Source organism: Lepus europaeus, chromosome 14 (assembly GCF_033115175.1).
Source record: "Lepus europaeus isolate LE1 chromosome 14, mLepTim1.pri, whole genome shotgun sequence".
Lineage (NCBI taxonomy): Eukaryota > Metazoa > Chordata > Mammalia > Lagomorpha > Leporidae > Lepus > Lepus europaeus.
Window position 1 is genome coordinate 76,221,115 of NC_084840.1, and position 19,740 is coordinate 76,240,854.

At 46.9% G+C, this 19,740-nt stretch overlaps 1 protein-coding gene across 4 annotated transcripts in view; it reads left to right on the top strand.

Moving 5' to 3' along the window:
- Nucleotides 1–19,740, top strand: part of LOC133773575 (interleukin-15 receptor subunit alpha-like) — a 41,516-nt gene that overhangs the window by 8,507 nt on the left and 13,269 nt on the right. The window contains exons 2-6 of one of the 4 annotated variants that reach the window (XM_062210986.1): nt 11,660–11,854; nt 14,619–14,717; nt 16,581–16,631; nt 16,967–17,164; nt 17,755–17,787. In XM_062210986.1, coding sequence (XP_062066970.1) covers nt 11,660–11,854; nt 14,619–14,717; nt 16,581–16,631; nt 16,967–17,164; nt 17,755–17,787 — 576 coding nt within the window. The remainder of the gene's footprint in view (nt 1–11,659; nt 11,855–14,618; nt 14,718–16,580; nt 16,632–16,966; nt 17,165–17,754; nt 17,788–19,740) is intronic. The other 3 variants (XM_062210988.1, XM_062210987.1, XM_062210989.1) reach the window with 3 other exon arrangements.

Consider the following 19,740-nt stretch of genomic DNA (forward strand, 5'->3'; position numbering starts at 1 on the left):
ATAGGGTACTAGCGTACTTGGGAATGTTTTCACAATCATTTTTTTTTTGAAACTGTTTTTCAGAACTCTGAGAGGCTTTGGTTTTTGTTTCAAATCCATCGTATGTAGTTATTACTACTATTGTGTTGCTCTGATAGCAACAAAGTGGTAGAACTCTAAATGTACAAAATAGGAGATTTGTAGAAATAAACCTAAATGTTCAACATTGAAGACTGCATTAAAAAAAGGGAGTTGCTTTCAAATAGTATGCATTGTATGATTCAGTGTCTTTAAATTTTGTGTTTATTTGAGAGAGAGAGAGAGAGAGAGAGAGAGAGAAATCTACCATCTGCTGATTCATTCCCCAAATGCCTACAACATCCAGGACTGGGCCAGGCTGAAGCTGGATGCCAAGAACTCAATCCAGTTGTCCCACATAGTTGCAGCAACCCAGGTCCTTGAGCTGTCACCTGCTGCCTCTAGGGTACACACTTGTAGGAAGGTACAATCGGGAGTAGAGCCAGGCCTCAAGCCCAGGCACTGCAGTATCTGGTGTGGACATCCCAAGTGGTGTCATAACCTCGACACCAGCACTCACCCCTGACCTGCTTTTTATTAGAAGATCTAGAAGTATTTGTCACAGAATAGCAAGATATTATGTATTGGTTCTGTGTGTGTATATATGAAGTTTTTGGCTTTTCTTGGTTTTCTGTCAAAATTTCAATTTTTTTTATAAAAAAAAGTAAGTAAGACTACAAAGAAATAACCATAAAGCTCTAAAATTTTAGAGACTTTTCTAATTACCTCTCTGGTAACATTTTCATAAGTTTATACATTTTGCAAATTGAACAAGACAGTGTTCTGTAAGCCACTACCTGTAACATTTGTGCACATCCTATATACATTCTGTAATCATTGTGATTCTTTATTATTGGAACTGTGGCTAGATTTCAGTGATCTCACAAGTGTTGGATATTTAGAGTGTCTCCATAGGTTTGAAGTTCTGAGCAGCACAAAGTAGGAATAAGTGGATGAAAATGAGCTACACAGAACAAAAAAAGTTGAGGAGAAACCCCCTTATGTCGAAAAATGTTTCTGGGGATGTTCATTTCCAATCAAATCATCATTTCAGCTAACTTTCTTTGGACCAAATAACTTTTTGCTAAGTCGATTTTATCAAACGAAATGAGTAAACATAAAATGCTCTCAGGTACTCACTACACGTGGTTGATGTGATTTGAATGCTTGGAAATTCTTGGAAAGACTGACTTGCTGCTTCTGGGGGAGAGGGAGCATCACTCTTTCTTTTATTTGCTCAGCAATCTGTACTCACTGAACTCTTCCAGTCCTTTTCCAATCATTGTTATGGGATGAGCTTTGATGAAATTCGCCTTCCACACAGGAGGCAGGTTGGAAAGCAGAGTTAATGTGCCTGAGGGAGGAAGAACCGAGTTGATGAGTTTGGGCGATGAGCTCGGTGCAGTTTGTACTTACAGCGAATGTCAAAAGTAAGAGTGCTTTCTTGGCTGGCATTTCAGCTGGAAAATAAGGAGGGAGAAAGGATTAATGGGAGCCCAGACGCCTTAGCCCTGTGGATGTCTGCTCCACACTGAGTTTCTCAGGGTAGGAACCACATCTTACACTCCTTTGGATCCCACTGGACTTAGCACGTTGCAGGCATTGGAATGGTAGAATACATGGAAGAAGGTGTTGGAAAGGACTGACTGCTTAAAAGAGTTGGAGAGGCATGCTAACAAGAAGACTTTGAAATTTTGGATGTGAGACTAGGCCAGGGCCCTTTGCTTGTATTAAATTCTCATAGACTGACCTGATAGACAAAAAGATACACAGGTTCTGGAAAGGAGAGTGATTGTTAGGGCTTGCTGTATGGGGTTTTATTTGTTTAATTTTTGTTGTTGCTGCCTAATTTCAAAAAGCCAAAAACTTTGACTCCAGTTTTTGTTACTGCATCCATTCCAACCTACGTATGCATAAGCCACTAATGTCAGAAATGTCACTAATGTCATACCTGTTGTATGTGGATCTTATAGCTGTGAGAGCATCATAGAACTGGAAAATATATGCAGCCCCTTCAAGAGGCTTGGAATATTATAAACAAAGTTAGACTGCTTACCTTGACTAACTGGGGAACAATGTTTGAGAGTATTATATACAAACTGTAAGTGAAGTATCAAAAGATGGGATTAAGGCTTCAAAAAACAGAGGGGATTTCTAATGACTAAATGTATTGTCTGCAGTGTAGCTATGAGACACTCTAACTGTGTGAAGGTAACCTGACAGTTAGGGCCACAGGGGCCGGCATTGTGGTGTAGCTGATAAAGCTGCCCCTGGCAATGCCGGCATCCCATGTGGCTGCCAGTTTGTGTCCCAGATACTCCACTTCCCATCCAGCTCCCTGCTAATGGCCTGGGAAAAGCAGTGGATGGTGGCTCCAGTGCTTGGGCCCCTGCATCCACGTGGGAGTCTTGCATGAAGCTCCTGGCTCCTGACTTTGGCCTGGCTCAACTCCGGCCATTGTGCCATCTAGAGAGAGTACCAGCAGATGGAAGATCGATCTCTCTCCCTCTCTGTAACTCTGACTTTTAAAATAAATAAATAGGGGCCGGCACCTTGGCTCACTTGGTTAATCCTCCACCTGTGGCGCCGGCATCCCATGTGGGTGCTGGGTTCTAGTCCTGTCTGAGCAATGTGATGTTGTATGAATGTATCACAAACCATTGAAGAACATTTGTATTTGTTTCCATGTAGGCAGTTAAGAATAGTAGGTAATCAGCAACAGTTAGAAAGGAGGAACCGGTTCTGGTGTTCATTAGCACCGTAGGGTAACCAAAGCCTACAATAATGTGTGCCATATTTCAAACTAACTAGAAGAGTCCAAAAGCTTCCAACACTAAAAATGACAAAGGGGGAGGTAGAGATCCTGATTGTTGTGATTTGATCATTGTACACTGAGCTGTGGTACTGTACTTCAAACACATGTATAAACATGTGTCAAACAATTTCTTCAGGGCAGGTGTTTGGCACAGTCGTTAAGTTGCCACTTGGTACACACGCATCCCCTATCAAGGTGCCTGGTTCAAGTACTAGCTCCTCTGCTTCTGATCCAGTTTCCTGTTAATGCATACCATGGGAGATAGCAGATGACGGTTCAAGTACTTGGAAGCCTGTCACCTATGGGGAAGACCTGGATTGAGTTCTGGGCTCCTGGCTTCAACCTGGCCCAGCCCTATGTGTTGTGGACATTTGGAGAGTGAACTAGTAGCTGGAAGATATCTCTCTGTTGGTATGTCTGCCTTTCAAATACAATTAGAATAAATAAATAAAAATTTAAACTATTTAAAGAGAATAAAGGGGCTGGAGGTGTTGTGGCACAACAAATTAAACTGCTGCCTGTGACACTGGCAGCTCACATGACCTCCAGTTTGAGTTCTAGTTGTTCCATGTCTGATCCAGTTCTCTGCTGATTTGCTTCTAGGGGCTGAGAGAGGACAGAATGGGCACACATGAACCCATGTGCACATTCAAGTGCCCACATACCACATATACACACACATACACACACACACTCAAAGTGATTACATATGGATACCCCCAACGCCAAATCAACTCCAACATCATTAGGTGTAACTTCTAATCTTCCCCTCCCTTTCTATGGTTGAAAATTCTTCCTTCAACTGTAGGAAACTTGAACTTGATGGTATCTGTAGATTATCAAGAAGAAAAGGAGAGATAACAACGACTTTAGACCTTTCCCCTCAAACAACCTGGATGGACTTGGGAAGAAAGTCTACAGACTAAGAGCAGTCATTGCTTACTTAGTGTCTGGCCAAGGCTCACTTTCACTTGAAAACCATGTATCTCAACATGCGCACAGCAAGCACAGTTGCTGTGAAGTTTTCCTATTCAACATGGAAAGCGTGTTGTTTCTTTAACTAAACATGCATGCACTCACAATGATACCTGACAGAAGGGCTGACGAGCTGAGCTTGGTAGTACTTGCTCTGCATCTAAGATTGACATTTATTGAAATGCCTAAGCACTGATCGATTCATTTGAAAGGCAGAGTGTCGGAGGCCACCCGGCAAACCACACAGAGACGCAGCACTCAGTCAATTCATCACCACGTTTATTGCCTCGTCGCGTTCCAGGCCAAAGTAGGAGGCCCGGTGATGAGGGACTGGAGGCCGTGTCCCTGGGGAAACTCTTCAGCCTCCAGCCGTAAGCACCAAGAAACACAAGGATATATACCCCAGGCCCCATACAGATAACATTCATTGTGTGCAATCATGCATAGCACAGGAACGAAACAAGTTTACAAGGTAGCAAAGATCAGGGTACAAGCTGTGCTGATAGAGCAAAGAACATCATACACCTTCATCAGAAGTCACATCCTGCCTGCAGGAATGTGGGACGAAAAGTCTTGTGCCTTCAGAACACCAAGCACAGGAAACAGGATTAGATAAGGGATGGCCTCAGCCTGCTGCATCTCATGTCGGGCCAGGGCCACTAGCCCCGACAGCAAAGTTACAGAGAAGGAGAGAGAGAGAGAGAGAGAGAGAGAGAGAGAGAGAGAGAGAGAGAGAGATTGGTCGGTCATCCATCAGCTGGTTCCCTCCCCAGATGACCACAACAGCCAGAGCTGTGCCAACCCAAAGCCAGGAGCTTCTTCTGGGTCTCCCACGTGGGTGCAGGGGCCATCCGCCACTGCTTTCCCAGGCCAAGTTGCTGACAAAAGTCTCGAATCTGAAAGCAGCACACAACTGTGAAGACTGAAAAAAGGTGACACAGGAGAGATGAGCAGATGCAGAGCATAAATTGAAATTAAGATCTACTGGCAAAATTGAACTTAGGGTTAGATCATGAATAAAACTGTTTTGAAAGAGATTCAGGCAAAGTACAATTCAAAGATTGGGTGGAAAAGAGAAAGAAAGGAGAAAGAGATAAGACTAAACGCTAGGTTTCTTTTCTAAGGGAAAATTCAAGTTACCGTTCTCATAGGAATTAGTAGTTTTTTTAAGAAAACTAGTAAGTTAAAAAAATTATTTTATGGGGCCGGCGCCGTGGCTCAATAGGCTAATCCTCTGCCTGTGGCGCCGGCACACCGGGTTCTAGTCCCGGTCAGGGTGCCAGATGCTGTCCTGGTTGCTCCTCTTCCAGTCCAGCTCTCTGCTGTGGCCCAGGAGTACAGTGGAGGATGGCCCAGGTCCTTGGGCCCTGCACCCACATGGGAGACCAGGAGGAAGCACCTGGCTCCTGCCTTCAGATAAGCGCAGTGCGCCGGCCGCAGCGGCCATTGCGGGGAGAACCAATGGAAAAGGAAGACCTTTCTCTCTGTCTCTTTCTCACTGTCCACTCTGCCTGTCCAAAAAAAAAAAAAATTATGATGTCATTTAAAAGCAAATTAGTAGTCTATTGTTTAGTGTGGTTCCTACAGTTAATAACAGTGTATTTGCGTATTTGATAATACCTAAGGGGCTGTTGCTGTGGTGTAGCGGGTAAATCTGCTGCCTGCAGATCCAGCATCCCATACGGGCCCGGTTCGAGTCCTGGCTGCTCCTTTTCTGATCCAGCCCTCTACTATGGCCTGGAAAAGCAGTAGAAGATGGCTCAAATCTTTGGGTCCCTGCACCTGCGTGGGAAACCCGGATGAAGCTCCTGGATCCTGGCTTCAACTTGGTCTAGGCCTAGCCATTGCAGCCATCTGCAGAGTGAACCAAGGGATGGAAGATCTCTCTACCTCTGTCGCTCCCTCTGTCTGTAACTCTACTCTGACTTTCAGATAAATAAATAAATCTTTACAAACAAAAACAAAAGTGAAACAATGCATTTTCTCTCCCGAGACCAGGTAAATCAAGGTAAAACCTACAGTGAGCAACCCACTGAGCTGTTGTAGTTTAGGTGGGTTCAGGTGTGAGGCCTGCCAAATCCCCCCCCTCAAACCCCCCTCCCCGCCAAGTGAGGACATCTGAAATCAGAGGGGGAAATCTGACAGCTGACCCTTGGTGGCTGGCCTGTTGGAAGCTGCCAGGCACCTTTCAGATTGTTCCAGCCAAGTCCTGAAGTCACGTGTGGCTCATGCCGATTCTGACCGGCGACCCGATGGGGGTCATGGTATAAGGCACGCGTGAAAACCCAGCAGTCAGGTGAATAACTGCCCCAGTGATTGTGGAATTTGTCCTTGGGCATCCAGACCTAAGCCAGCAGCTGGGGAGTGTTCGAATCCAGAGATTCTCCAGGGAGGAAAAGTTGGGCCACATTTAGGCAGAGGTTCGGGCTTTCTGACCGAGAGGAGCAAACAGAGGACGCAGATGAGAAGCGAGAAAGGAAGCTGCTGGGGAGGCTCCGTGGCCAGCAACGCGGACTCCAGATGTTGCACAGCCAAGGGAGGGTTCAGATGGCTGGAAATCGGGCACGGGGTTGTTTGGGTAAATCCAACAATCTGGTCTGTCGGAAGTATGCAGAAGAAATCAGCAACCCCAACACACACAGCGGAGAGGTAGAGGACACTCTCCAGGACAGATGGAGAGCCCCACTCCTGGGCTCTGGAATCTTCACCATGGCAGGCCGAGCAGTGAGATCACTGGATTTCCCATGATGCATCCCCTTCCAGGTCTTGCACACCGTTTAATCTGGAAACGTAGCCAGCTCACCTCCTCCATTTGGGAGTCGTGTGTTCACGGGACTCTCAGGTCATTACAGGCTCCGATTTCCAGATGAGGACGGCCTGGTTTCTAGCACATTCCAGACCAGCCAGGAAAGCTGAGAGCCAGGGTCTGCTGCCCAGCTGACACCAGCGTCATGTTCACTGGCTGCTACACCAGCAGTTTACCTGCAGATAATCCAGCTGCTAAACCAATGGTCTACTTGCAGCTACACTGAGTATCTGTTTAGACGGAGGTGCCCCAGGAATGAAACCAATGAAAATGCTCATTGGGACACCAGGACACTAGTTTAACCATTCAGTGTCATATCGGAGAAAATCTTGGGGTGAAAAAGCTTGCTGAAATCTTTCAATTTCTAATTAGGAGGAGGAGGTAGTTTTTGACCCAGTTTTATGGGTTAAAGAAAACTTCAGTTGTTCCGGCTCTGGCTACTTTGGCACCATTCTTCCTAACAATACTGATCTTACTTTTCACGCTGTGTGCATTCCATCATGTCTCCAGTTGTCTGCGAGTGACTTGTGGGTTATGTACCTGGAGCATGGCCAGATCCTACCCAATGGCCTTGCACACTTTTTTGGCTTTTTTTTTTTTCTAATCTGAACAGCTGTAACTGGCTGAGAAAAAGGCAAAAACTCCTAATTCAAGGATCGTCTGCATTTCTCACATTTATTTGACAGTAAACACCCACTGTTAGCATAATTTATTCCTGTGTTGCCCTAGGCCTAACCCAGGTTTCTGACCTCCTGTGGGAAGATACCCTAAAATCCACTCTAGCTTTTTTTTATTAGTATTATGAAGTAGTTAGAATACTTAACCAGTCTTAACACACAGATGGCTGAACCACAGCCCTTCCTCTTCAGTATGGTCCTTCCTCTCATTTGTAGCTGGTGGTCACCCAGCCTGGTCCAAATCAGTACCAACATCTATTCTGTCTGGTCAGTCTGAAAGGGACACTGGTAAACATTTTGATTTTTACTCCATAAAGAATGTCATATATAAAAAAGGATAATAAATACACAGGCACAACTCAGATGAAGAAGCAGAGTTTACAGGGAGGGCATTTGGTGTGGTGGTTAAGGCACTGCTTAGGGTGCCCGTACCCCATCTTAGAGTGCCTGGGTTCGGGTCCTGATCCAGCTGCCTGCTAAGGTGCACACTGGGAGGCAGCAGTGTTGACTCAAGTAGTTGGGTCCGTGCCACCCATGTGGGTGCTCAGATTCAGTTCCAGGATTCTGGTGTTGGCCTCGCCCAGCGCCCACGGTTGTGGATATTTGAAGAGTGAACAAGCAATGGAAATTCTCTCTGTCTCTCTTCTTTTTGAGTAAATAAAATATGTAAATTGACAAAAATGAAAAGGAACAGGGCATTACAAACACATCCAAATGCGTTTTCACTAGGCGAAGCATTTGTACCATTGAAAAATTCAAAAGTAATAAAGGCCTCCCATTTATCTTTCTCAGCTGCCTTGGCCCTGTTGCTGAGTTTCTTGTGTATCCTTTCAGAGACTTTATGTACAGACCAAAAAAACACTTATGTACAGATTTTATATCTCCTTTATTCTCTGCTAGTAGCATACAGTACACAGCATTCTGCTTTTCTTTTAAACTTAACTGTGTACTGGCGGTCTCTCCACTTCAGTGCTCAAAGGGTTTTCTTAGTGTGTTTTGCAAAGCTAGGTGGTACATCATTGTGTGTTTGTACTGTAATTTGCTTGATGAGTCACCTCCTGACTACATACAAGGTTATTACAGATACTGGATAGGATAACGGATAACTCTGAACATACTCACTTCACAAATATGCCAGCGTATCTGTAAATTAGATTCTTATAAATAGACTTGCTAGTTTACAGGGTGTGTCACAACAATGTTCACAAGCATGCAGATAAATCTGTATGACAGAGTCATAGAAGTAGAACTGTCAGGTCAGAGAGCAGGTGCATCTGTAATCTCCATAAAGAGATTGAAGATATGGCCTCAGTAGGGCTGTGCAAGCCATATGAACATAACATATGACCGGCATAGTATATGACTGAACTTTTAGCTCTTCTAATGTGACAGCTGATAAGTGATATTTCAGATAGTTTTTATTTTACATTTCTTTCATTTTTTAAAAAAAGATTTATTATTTTTTTTGAAAGGCAGAGTTCCAGAGAGACTGAGGGAGAAAAATCTTCCATCTGCTAATTCACTCCCCAAATGGCCACAATGGCCAGAGCTGGGCCAGGCTGAAGCCAGAAGCCAGGAGCTTCTTCCAGGTCCTCCACATGGGTACGGGTGCCTAAGCACTTGGACCATCTTCTGGTGCTTTCCCAGGCAGATTGGCAGGGAGCTGGATTAGAAGTGGAGCACCTGGGACTTGACCCAGCATCCATATGGGATGTCAGCACCACAGCTTTACCCACTACACCACAGCACTGGCCCCACATTTCTTTGATTATGAATGAGGTTGAACAAATTTTTACATATTTATAAGGGCTGTTGTCTGCTGTGAATGTCCTGCTTATTATATCTTTTTATGCTTTCCTATGGGGTCAGTGGACTTTCTACTGATTTTTAAGAGCTCATAACATATGAGAAGAATGAGCCTTATGGAAGTACACTATGAGATGTAATTTTTTTTGTCATTTTGTCATTTGTCTTTAACTTAGGTTGGATTTTGATATGCAGAGAGGTTTTCATTTTTATGTGGGCTGCATCACTCTCAGTCTCCTGTACACTGTTCCAGATCTGTGCTGATTGACTATGCAATTGGTTTTACCTACAAAGGCAATGATTTGTTTAAAGGCTATCTAGAACATAAATGAGCGCTTTTTCTAGAAAGGACCGGGCAATGGATAAATATTTCATTTTAGACTTTAAAATCAGTTCACCACATCTTTTTTTTTTTTTTTGACAGGCAGAGTGGACAGTGAGAGAGAGAGACAGAGAGAAAGGTCTTCCTTTACCGTTGGTTCACCCTCCAATGGCCACTGCAGCCGGTGCACCGCACTGATCCAAAGCCATGAGCCAGGTGCTTCTCCCTGTCTCCCATGGGGTGCAGTGCCTAAGAACTTGGGCCATCCTCCACTGCACTCCCGGGCTACAGCAGAGAGCTGGCCTGGAAGAGGAGTGACCAGGACTAGAACCCGGTGTGCCAGCGCCGCAAGGCGGAGGATTAGCCTATTGAGCCACGACGCCGGCCCAAGTTCACCACAGCTACTCTGCCACTGCAGTGTGAAAGCTGGCATCAACACGACTTAAATGAATGAATGAGGCCGTGTGCCAATAAAACTTGATTTACAAAAATAGGTTAACAGGCAGGGTTGGCCCATGGGCCATTGTTTGCATAGAGGCCACTAGGGGTCCTTTCCCGCCCAGGTGCAGCCACTGTTTTGGCCTCTTCTGTGGTCTCCCCACATGAACAGAAAAATGCTTTCAGCTCAGTTCTTTTGTTTGAGTCCCACCCTTCCCGCCTGCTGTGGCACCAGCGGCTTGCTCAGCAGAGATTTTTTTGGCGGTTTTCCAATCTGGAACCAAATATCCAGGTTCTCAGGCAGCTATAGGCAGCCCATGGATTTTTATGTTTTTCAGCTGATGTGGTAAGCGCAGTGGTGGCTTCTGGCCAGCATCCAGCTGGTGAACGACTCAGCATTTATACGTATCTTCCAGGCACCAAAACCTCACTGCACAGGAATCTCCCTCCAGCAACCCACTGGTAGCCCCTTCCATACCCAGGGTGGTGCTTGGCCTCAAATACCAGTTCCTGCTCATCTCACCTGCATGTGAGAAAACCTAACATGTGTTGCATCAATGAGAAAAATAGTAAAAATCATAACAGTTATTTGTAGTGGCTAAAGAAAAACTGCTTTTTAACATCAGCTACAATGGAGTCTTCTGGCATCAGATAGAACCTCATCTTAAACAAGCATGGGCCAACAACCTTGGTTTGATATGTTGGTTGCCACCTCTCCTTTTAAGAAATAAGGGAAATGCTTGTGCCATAAGCTGGGAAGGATGGGTGGCAATAGGTAACCAGCCAGGAGGGTGGGTGTGGGTTGTGCAGGGGGAACGGATAGTGAGTAGCACAGGGGAAACCTAGACTAGAGTGGCCAGGAGGAAGAGAGGTAGAGAGGTAGATAGGGCCAAATCAGGCAGACTCTCCAAGACTTCTTAAGGATGTCAGTCTTGGCCGGCACCATGGCTCAATAGGCTAATCCTCCACCTGTGCCGCCGGCACACCGGATTCTATTCCTGGTCAGGGCGCCAGATTCTGTCCTGGTTGCTCCTCTTCCAGGCCAGCTTTCTGCTGTGGCCTGGGAGTGCAGTGGAGGATGGTCCAAGTCCTTGGGCCCTGCACCCCCATGGGAGACCAGGAGAAGCACCTGGCTCCTGGCTTTGGATCAGCACGGTGTGCCAGCAGCAGTGCGCTGGCCGCAGCGGCCAGTGGGGGGTGAATCAACTGAAAAGGAAGACCTTTCTCTCTGTCTCTCTCTCTCACTGTCCACTCTGTCAGTAAAAAAAAAAAAAGGATGTCAGTCTTCATCCTCCAAATAAGAGCAGGGGAAAGCCAGGGAAGAGTGATGGTATCAAATGTGCATGACAGATCCTGCTGGCTGCCTTGTGTACGTGGATTGAAGTCTCGCGGGAGACTGATCTGAAAGCTCTTCTTGCTCAGCAAGAGGGCTTGGAGGCTTAGTTCAGAGTGCAGAGAGCTGGATGCCCCTGGCAATCCTGAGAATTTGGAGATAGATGGGAATTGGAGGCTGATCGGGAGGGGATTTCATTGGTGACTCTCTTGTCTGTAGCTATGCAGGGTGGCTCCTGGAAGGTTTCTAGACAGTGAGATACCCTTCCAGAACATCTTCTACGTGCTTGGATCCTGGGGTTTATCCTAAGGCGCCCCTTGGATAAGCCTTGACCTTGGCTTTCAAATTATTGACTGTTGGCTGTACCTGGAGATCTGCCCTTGGCAAACTGAAATCTTTTATCTGTTCCTTCTCATCTGCACTTCTACAGGTGTCACATGCCCCACGCCCACATCTGTTGAACATGCAGCCATCCGGGTCAAGAGTTACAACCTGAGCTCCAGGGAGCGGTATACTTGTAACCCAGGTTTCAAGCGTAAAGCGGGGACATCCAGCCTGACGGAGTGTGTGTTTAACAAAACCACAAACATTGCCTACTGGACAACTCCCAATCTCAAGTGCATCAGTAAGTATCCGGTTCCTGAACTTGTCCTTCTTCACCCTGCCAAGGCCACACAAAGAGCAGAGATGCAGCATGGGGGCCAGATGAGTCCATCTGAGGGCCAACACACTGCTCTGTGTTGAAGTCGGAGGCTAAACACCAATGGGACACTGAAAAACACCTTCTTTAGTTGTAGAAACATGGGTGTTTGGTTCACTCAATTCTGGGTTCACTTCTTGGCTCTGCCATTTACTATCTGTGAGGTCTCAGGGAGGGCCCTTAATCTATGGAGCTCTGGATGGTCTTCTAGGAAGTGAACCCCGTGTTCACACTGCAGGTTGTGTGAGGATTCAGTGGAATTCGGTGGTAAATATGAACTGACACTACTGGGAATGCTTGCTTTGAGATTTATGGTAGCAAGGATTTGGGTTACAGAAAGGATACGTGCTTACAAGGGAGTTTTATTTTATTTTATTTTTTTATTTTCCCCACGGAAACAGACTGCAGGGAAATGTTTTCCCCATTACTGCTCAGTCCCAAGGCCTGGAACAGACCTGCGCAGCAATGTCTCCCTTAGCTTAGTCACTGTGTGTGGTATCTTACAGTTCTCAGGTTTTCCCCTACAATGGTCTACAACTGCACAGACATCCTAAAAGAAGCCAAAAGCTGTTGAGGTGGAAGCCACTAGGTGCTATTTCCAGGAATACTAAGCCCACTTCTACTCCCCCTTCCCGCCTCTAGAAAAGTAAAGATTGACCCATGTCCTGACTTAATAAGTCTTGGCTCTGTCCAGCAGTGAGCTAGATGCTTTCTCAAATTTGTATAACATTGGCCAGGATTCTGAACTCCTGTATGGGGCAGGGGCTGGGAGGGGACTGTCCCATAGGGAACTCACTCTGCTGGAGGATTCCTCAAAAAAAAAAATCTCATGGGATTCGTAGTGGTAGATAGCCCTTCTCCCCATCCTTCTCTTCAGAACAGAAGTCACAGGGAGGGGAAGGAGGAATCATACAGCTGAGGAGTAAAGCTCCCTGTGGCACTGGGTAGAACTGAACAGAGGAGCCAGGCGAGGCTGGGAGTGGCCAGCAACTGTGGGAACCCCGAGTGGATCTCTGACTCTCCTGTCCTGGGACCCACTGGAACCTGTAATTCAAGGACAAAAATAAGGGCCTTTCCACTGTAAGGAAAGTTACATTCCTGTAAAGCTCCGTGTCATCTGGGTGAATGAATGTACTAAGGAGTGGAGCTGTAGGCTCTGAACCAGGCAGATGGGAAGGGAAGAAGACACCTTGTAGTCCAGTTAGGTTTCACCTAGTTCAGAGCTGCCTCCATCATTTTACCACCAACTCCCTTCAATCATTGTTTTTCCCAGCCTCTTGTGCTTTGAAAGATTTCCTTTTTTTTTTAAATTTGATAGGTAGAATTAAAGACAGTGAGAGAGAGAGAGACAGAGAGAAAGGTCTTCCTTCCATTGGTTCACTCCCCAAAATGGCTGCTCGGCCAGCACTGCGCTGAATCGAAGCCAGGAGCCAGGTGCTTCTTCATGGTCTCTCAAGCGGGTGCAGGGGCCCAAGCACCTGGGCCATCCTCCACTGCCATCCCGGGCCACAGCAGAGAACTGGAATGGAAGAGGAGCGAAGAGGAGCAACCGGGACTAGAACCCAGCACCCATATGGGATGCCAGTGCCACAGGCAGAGGATTAACCAAGTGAGCCACAGTGCAGGCTCCAATTTTCTTCTTTTCTGCTTTTTTTAAAAAATGTATTTATTTATTTGAAAGTCAGTTACACAGAGAGCAGAAGATACACACACACACAAAGAGAGAGATAGATTTTCCCTCTGCTGGTTCACTCCCCAAATGGGTGCAATGGCTGAGGCTGAGTGAGACCAAAGCTAGCAACCAGGAGCTTTTTCTGGGTCTCCTATATGGGTGCAGGGGTCCAAGCACTTGGGCCATCTTCCACTGCTTTCTTAGGTGCATCAACAGGGAGCTACATCAGAAGTGGAGCAGCAGGGACTCGAACTGGCGGCCATATGGGATATCGCCATCGCAGGTAGTGGCTTTACCTGCTATGCCACAACACTGGCCCCTGATTTTCCATTCTAAACAAACAGAATCTATTGAGTAATTGTTTACTGTCCCATGAAAATCCAATATTGTAAAACTGAGTTAACATCATTAATACTGTTCCAGCCAAAAATAACTTTGATGCCTTACTTGTGCAGTATTTTTTGGAAATGCTACAAATAAAGTTTGCTGGGGTTGGCACTGTGGCATACTGGGTTAAAGCTGCTACCTGTAATGCTGGCATGCCATATGGGTGTCAGTTCAAGTCCCGGCTGTTCCACTTCTGAGCCAGCTCCCTGCTAATGTGCCTGTGGAAGCATTGGAAGATGGCCAAAGTCTTTGGGTCCCTCCACCACCATGGGAGACTCAGAGACAGCTCCTGGCTTCAGGCTTTGATCTGGCCCAGCTCTGGCCATTGTGGCCATTTGGGGAGTGAACCAGCAGATGGAAGACCTCTCTCTGTTTTCCTCTCCCTCTCTGTCTAACTCTGCCTTTCAAATAAATAAAATAAATCTTAAAAAAATAAATACAGTTTGCTATCTGTCTTTGTATTTGGATTGGAAAACATTGCTGTTTATTTCCTGAACTTTGAATCCGACTTAGGAAGTTCGATATCTCCATGGTATATTTACGTGTTTTCACAATGTATATCCAGTTCTGAAGCCACCCCCAAGTTCCACCCTCAGGATCGTAAATGCCATGTGGTTATCCTCTCTCTAGGAGACCCTTCCCTGACTCACCAAAGGCCAGTGCCACCCTCCACCGTAGTGATGGCAAGGGTGACCCCACAGCCAGAGAGCCCCTCCCCTTCTGGAAAAGGTAGGAACTCAGGAAACTTTTTAAAGATTCCATTCCCTACTACCACCCAGCTCCCCACCCGAATCCTGAACATTCCTGGACCACTGCTGCTGTTCTGCTGCCAACTTAGGTAACAGAACAGACTTTGTTAAGGGCAGGAGTCAGGATTTATAGTGGCTGTAATTTTCTTTTTAAAATCAGAGTTGCTTGATGTCTAGATTCCGTATGTGCACAATGAATAGTGGTTTAAAGCTCTCTGTTAATATATCAACTTATGCTTAGTTGTAGACACTTATCCTTATCACAAACCAGAAACAGCCTGAGATGTGGTCTCGTTTGTACCACATTAGCCTGCCACCATTTTATGGGTGCTGGCAGAAAACATAGTACTCCTGGAGAAGAGACAATGTGGCTCATTTATACGTGGCATAGCAAGCAGCAGGATCAATAGCATGTTTGCATCAATTTCTTTGTTTCTCACAGAAGCAACGTGGATAGGCCTGAATAGATGCCCAGATGTCCAGTGGGTTACATTCTGGGAGGAGAAACCTGGGCTCAGGGAACCCGATAGTTTTATAATTGGGAGCAAACAGAGTCACTTTTGATTTGCCCAATACATCAGATAATCACCAAGTCACCTCTCCGAGCCTTGCATCTGTGTCCCAGTCACTTGGTCAGATGTCCTTTGCTGAGGCCGAACTGTGCAGCTGAAAGCTTGGCTGTGAGAGAGTAACATTTGATACAGACTGATGTGAGCGTATGCTTGGATGTGAATGCTCGGTCTGGGGGGGACTCTAGATGCGGGGGACCCTGGCGTGCTGACAGCTTGAGTAAGGTGAGGGGCATGTGAGGCCGTAACGAAGGGTTAATTGTAGGGGACCTCTCACCACGTAGGTGGCTGGGAGAGGACGGGGACACAGGCTGCAGTCACGTGTCAAGAGCATTGTGACGCTTGGCCTCACCAGGTGCTTTGCTCTAAGGCTGCGTTTTCTAAGTTCTGTATCTGTTAGAAGACCCAGTTGCCATGGAGACAAGATAGGAAACAGCTATGCCACACCTTACTTAACAGTGTAGGGACAGCCATCTGCCAAGAAGGGGCAAGGCAGTCTCCCTCCCTGAGACTGAAGCTAAATCAGGATATACCCCTCAAATACACACCACTGAGATCAGACAAGCCAAATCTCAGGCTTCCCCATATTTCTTTCTTTCTTTTTTTTTTTTTGGACAGGCAGAGTGCACAGTGAGAGAGACAGAGAGAAAGGTCTGCCTTTGCCATTGATTCACCCTCCAATGGCCGCCACGGCTGGCGCGCTGCGGCCTGCACACCGCGCTGATCCGAAGGCAGGAGCCAGGTGCTTCTCCTGGTCTCCCATGGGGTGCAGGGCCCACGCACTTGTGCCATCCTCCACTGCACTCCCGGGCCACAGCAGAGAGCTGGCCTGGAAGAGGGGCAACCGGGACAGAATCCAGCACCCCGACCGGGACTAGAACCCGGTGTACCGGCGCCGCAAGGCGGAGGATTAGCCTGTTGAGCCACGGTGTCGGCCAGGCTTCCCCATATTTCAAAATTGTTTGCCAACATGTAAAAAAGAAAACCAGAATCTTTAGAATCTTAGCTTTTTGGGAAACACAGCCCCCTTGTGTGTGTGTGTGTGTGTGTGTTTAAGATTTATTTATTTAACAGAGAGGACAAGGCAGAGACAGAGCGAGACAGAGAGAGAGAGGGAGAGTGCTAAGAGATCTTCCATCCGCTGGCTCACTCCCCAAATGGCCACAAGGGACAGGGCTGGGCCAGGCCAAAGCCAGGAGCCAGGGGCTGCATATGGGTCTCCCACATGGGTGCAGCAGCCCAAGGACTTGGGCCTCCTTCTTCTGTTTTCCCAGGCCTGTTAGCAGGGAGCTGGATCAGAAGTGGAGCATCTGGGACTGCAACAGGTGCCTATGTGGGATGCAGACGGCGGCTTTGCATGCTACCTCACAACGCCAGCCTGCCTTGTGTTGTTGAGCTACATCTTTGAGCATGTGAATGTCTTCTCCAGGCAGCAAGCTTGAATATGCAGCTCTTTAGGGTTTTTCCTGTATATGCACCATGATAAGTAATGATAAGCCCCATCAACTTGGATGTGTCACCACCGAAGGGGGGCATTATGCTGGGGCAGGGCTGGCGGGGGTGGGCTCCCTGGAGTGTGTCCTGAGACCCACCCTCTGCTGGAACTCAGAAGACACCAGTCTAAATACTTGTGTTCTCACCATCTTGAAATCTCCTGCAGGCCCGGCCACATTCTCTCCCGAGTCAGACACCACAGTGGCCACAGGGACAGCTATTGTACCAGGCTCCCAGCTGATGCCATCCACGTCACCTTCCACAGGAACCACAGGGATAGGCAGTCATGAGTCCTCCCAAGCCCCATCTCAGACAACAACAAAGACCTTGGAACCCACGCCCTCCATCTTCCACGAGACAACAGGTTAGCACTAGCTTTGCCTGAGCAGAGGCCGGTTCCCCACGTACTGCTTCTGAGATTTGGGTAGGGATCTTGCACCGTTCAGTCCGGAGTCACCACTGACCTAGTGGCCTTGCTGCCTTCTGCACCTGCCACAGCCTCCTTTGCCTGGTTTCTGTTCTCTGTGGCGCACACTTTCTGCCTGGCTTAGTCCAGCTGGGAAAACTGGAAAAGAAAAATCCACCTCCACAGTGCGATGTGGCCAACCTTATTGAGCTGCCCAGCAGAGCCCATGGCAAAGCTCTGAACACCCATCTGAACTGGACCCCATGGGAGGGCGATGGACACATTCTGCCATCTGGAGCCATTGTCTGTGGGTAGAGAAGCTCTTGGGATTCTGGGCCTGCTTTAGGTCCTGCCCAATTCGGAAGGATGTCCCAGCACCTCAGTGAGTTTCCTGCGTGTTCTTTACTGAAATGATTTTGGTGATGCTACTGGTGGGTCTCCCAAGGTTCGAAGATGGGAGCCAAGATTTCCCGAATTTCTTGGGCTCCATGAGAAACTAGTGCCTTAAGGACTGCAGCCCTGACTCGGCTGTTCTCTCTCCTCTGCAGGTGCTTATCCCTACAGTTCCAGAGATGTCACTGGTACGTACTCACTCTCCTTTGTCTGGCGTGCTTATGCTTGGGATGACCCCAGAGCCAGCAGGCTGAACAGTCCTGCTCTAGGCCTGCCGCCCAGCATCACCTCCACCCTCAGAAGTGCCTCCATCCAAACAGCTACGTTCTGTGGTATCTTGGTAATGGACAGCTTCGTTTGTCATGACATCTTATGTCCATACTGCTTGCTTCTCCCTGTCATGCTAGTGACGTTGACACCAGACAGTTGCTGTACCACAGAAAGGGCCTCCTGCTTCACTTCTGCTCGGCAATGCAGGACTCTTGTCCAGGAAACTGCCCGGGCCCACTGTTGCCACACTTACTCCATGTTTCTGCCAGCAGCCGCATTCATCTCCCACAGGACAGGGGCACCCTAAGCTTTACAGAGGGACCCCCACTTTTCTCACAATAAAGTGCTTCCTCCTACAGAAGACACATGCAGCGTTAAGGCTAGGAGAAAAAGAGAGGGAACAGACAAGTGACGATAAGGAGGAAAATGGGAAGTGTTTGTAAGAAGAATAGGAAAAGAAGAAGGGAGGAGAAGAAAGTTCAGAGAAGACAACAGGAGGAAGAAGGGGAATGGAGGGGCCGGTGCTGGCCCCCACCCCCGCTATTTCACTTCTAGTCCAGCTCTCTGTTAATGCGCCTGGGAAAGCGGCAGAAGATGGCTCAAGTACGTGGGCCCCTGCCACCCACGTGGGTAGACAGAGACCCAGATGAATTGCAGGCTCCTGTCTTTGGCCTGGCTCAGAACCAGCTGTTGCAGTCATTTGGGAAAATTTTTCTCTTTCTATGTATGTCTCTCCCTCTCTTTCTCTGTAACTCTGCCTTTCAAATAAATAAATAAATCTTTAACGACGAAGACTTCAAAAGCAATTACAGATAAAATATACATATTTAAAAAGTTAGAAAGATAGTTAAAAAAATTCTCAGTTGTGACTAAAAATTATCTTGTAGAAAGGAAGCAACGCCTGTTCCCAGGTTTCAGGGCACGCTTCCAGAGAGGCAGTCTGGAAACAAGCACTCGGGGGCTAAATGAGCTGGACACTGGTTTTATTTTTACTGTTCTGTACTTCGCTTCCACTTAATGAAGTATCCTGGAGATCCTTCCACATCAGTGCATAAAATCCCTTCTTTCTTTTATTTTTTATGTTATTTTTTTAACTTTTATTTAATGAATATAAATTTCCAATGTACAGCTTATGGATTATAATGGTTTCCCCCTCCCATAACTTCCCTCCCACCTGCAACCCTACCCTCTCCTGCTCTCTCTCCCCTTCCATTCACATCAAGATTCATTTTCAATTCTCTTCATATACAGAAGATCAATTTAGTATATATTAAGTAAAGATTTCAACAGTTTGCACCCACATAGAAACACAAACTGAAACATACTGTTTGAGTACTAGTTATAGCATTAAATCACAATGTACAGCATATTAAGGACAGAGATCCCACATGAGGAGCAAGTGCACAGTGACTCCTGTTGTTGACCCAACAAATTGACACTCTAGTTGATGGCATCAGTGACCACCCTAGGCTCTCGTCATGAGTTGCCAAGGCTATGGAAGCCTTCCAAGTTCGCCGACTCTGATCATATTTAGACAAGGTCATAAAAGACAGGGTGAGGATAGTAACCAATGATCCTAAGAGTGGCATTAACCAGGGCTGAACAATTATACAGCATTAAGTGGGGAAGAGGACCATCAGTACACACAGGTTGGGAGTAGAGCCATTGGTGGTAGAGTAGAGGTTATGATTACGAAGGAATGAGGCCCAAGTGCGCTAGACAGGGTCTAGAACAAAGGACAGAGTCATTATTAGAGGAGCTAAGAAAGGTGCTGTCTAAGCTACAATTAAGTTTTCTGATTGAGAGGCAAATAGAACCTGACAGAAGGGGCTTGGTAATAATCTGGTGGGCTTTAGGCCTTGTAAGTTAAG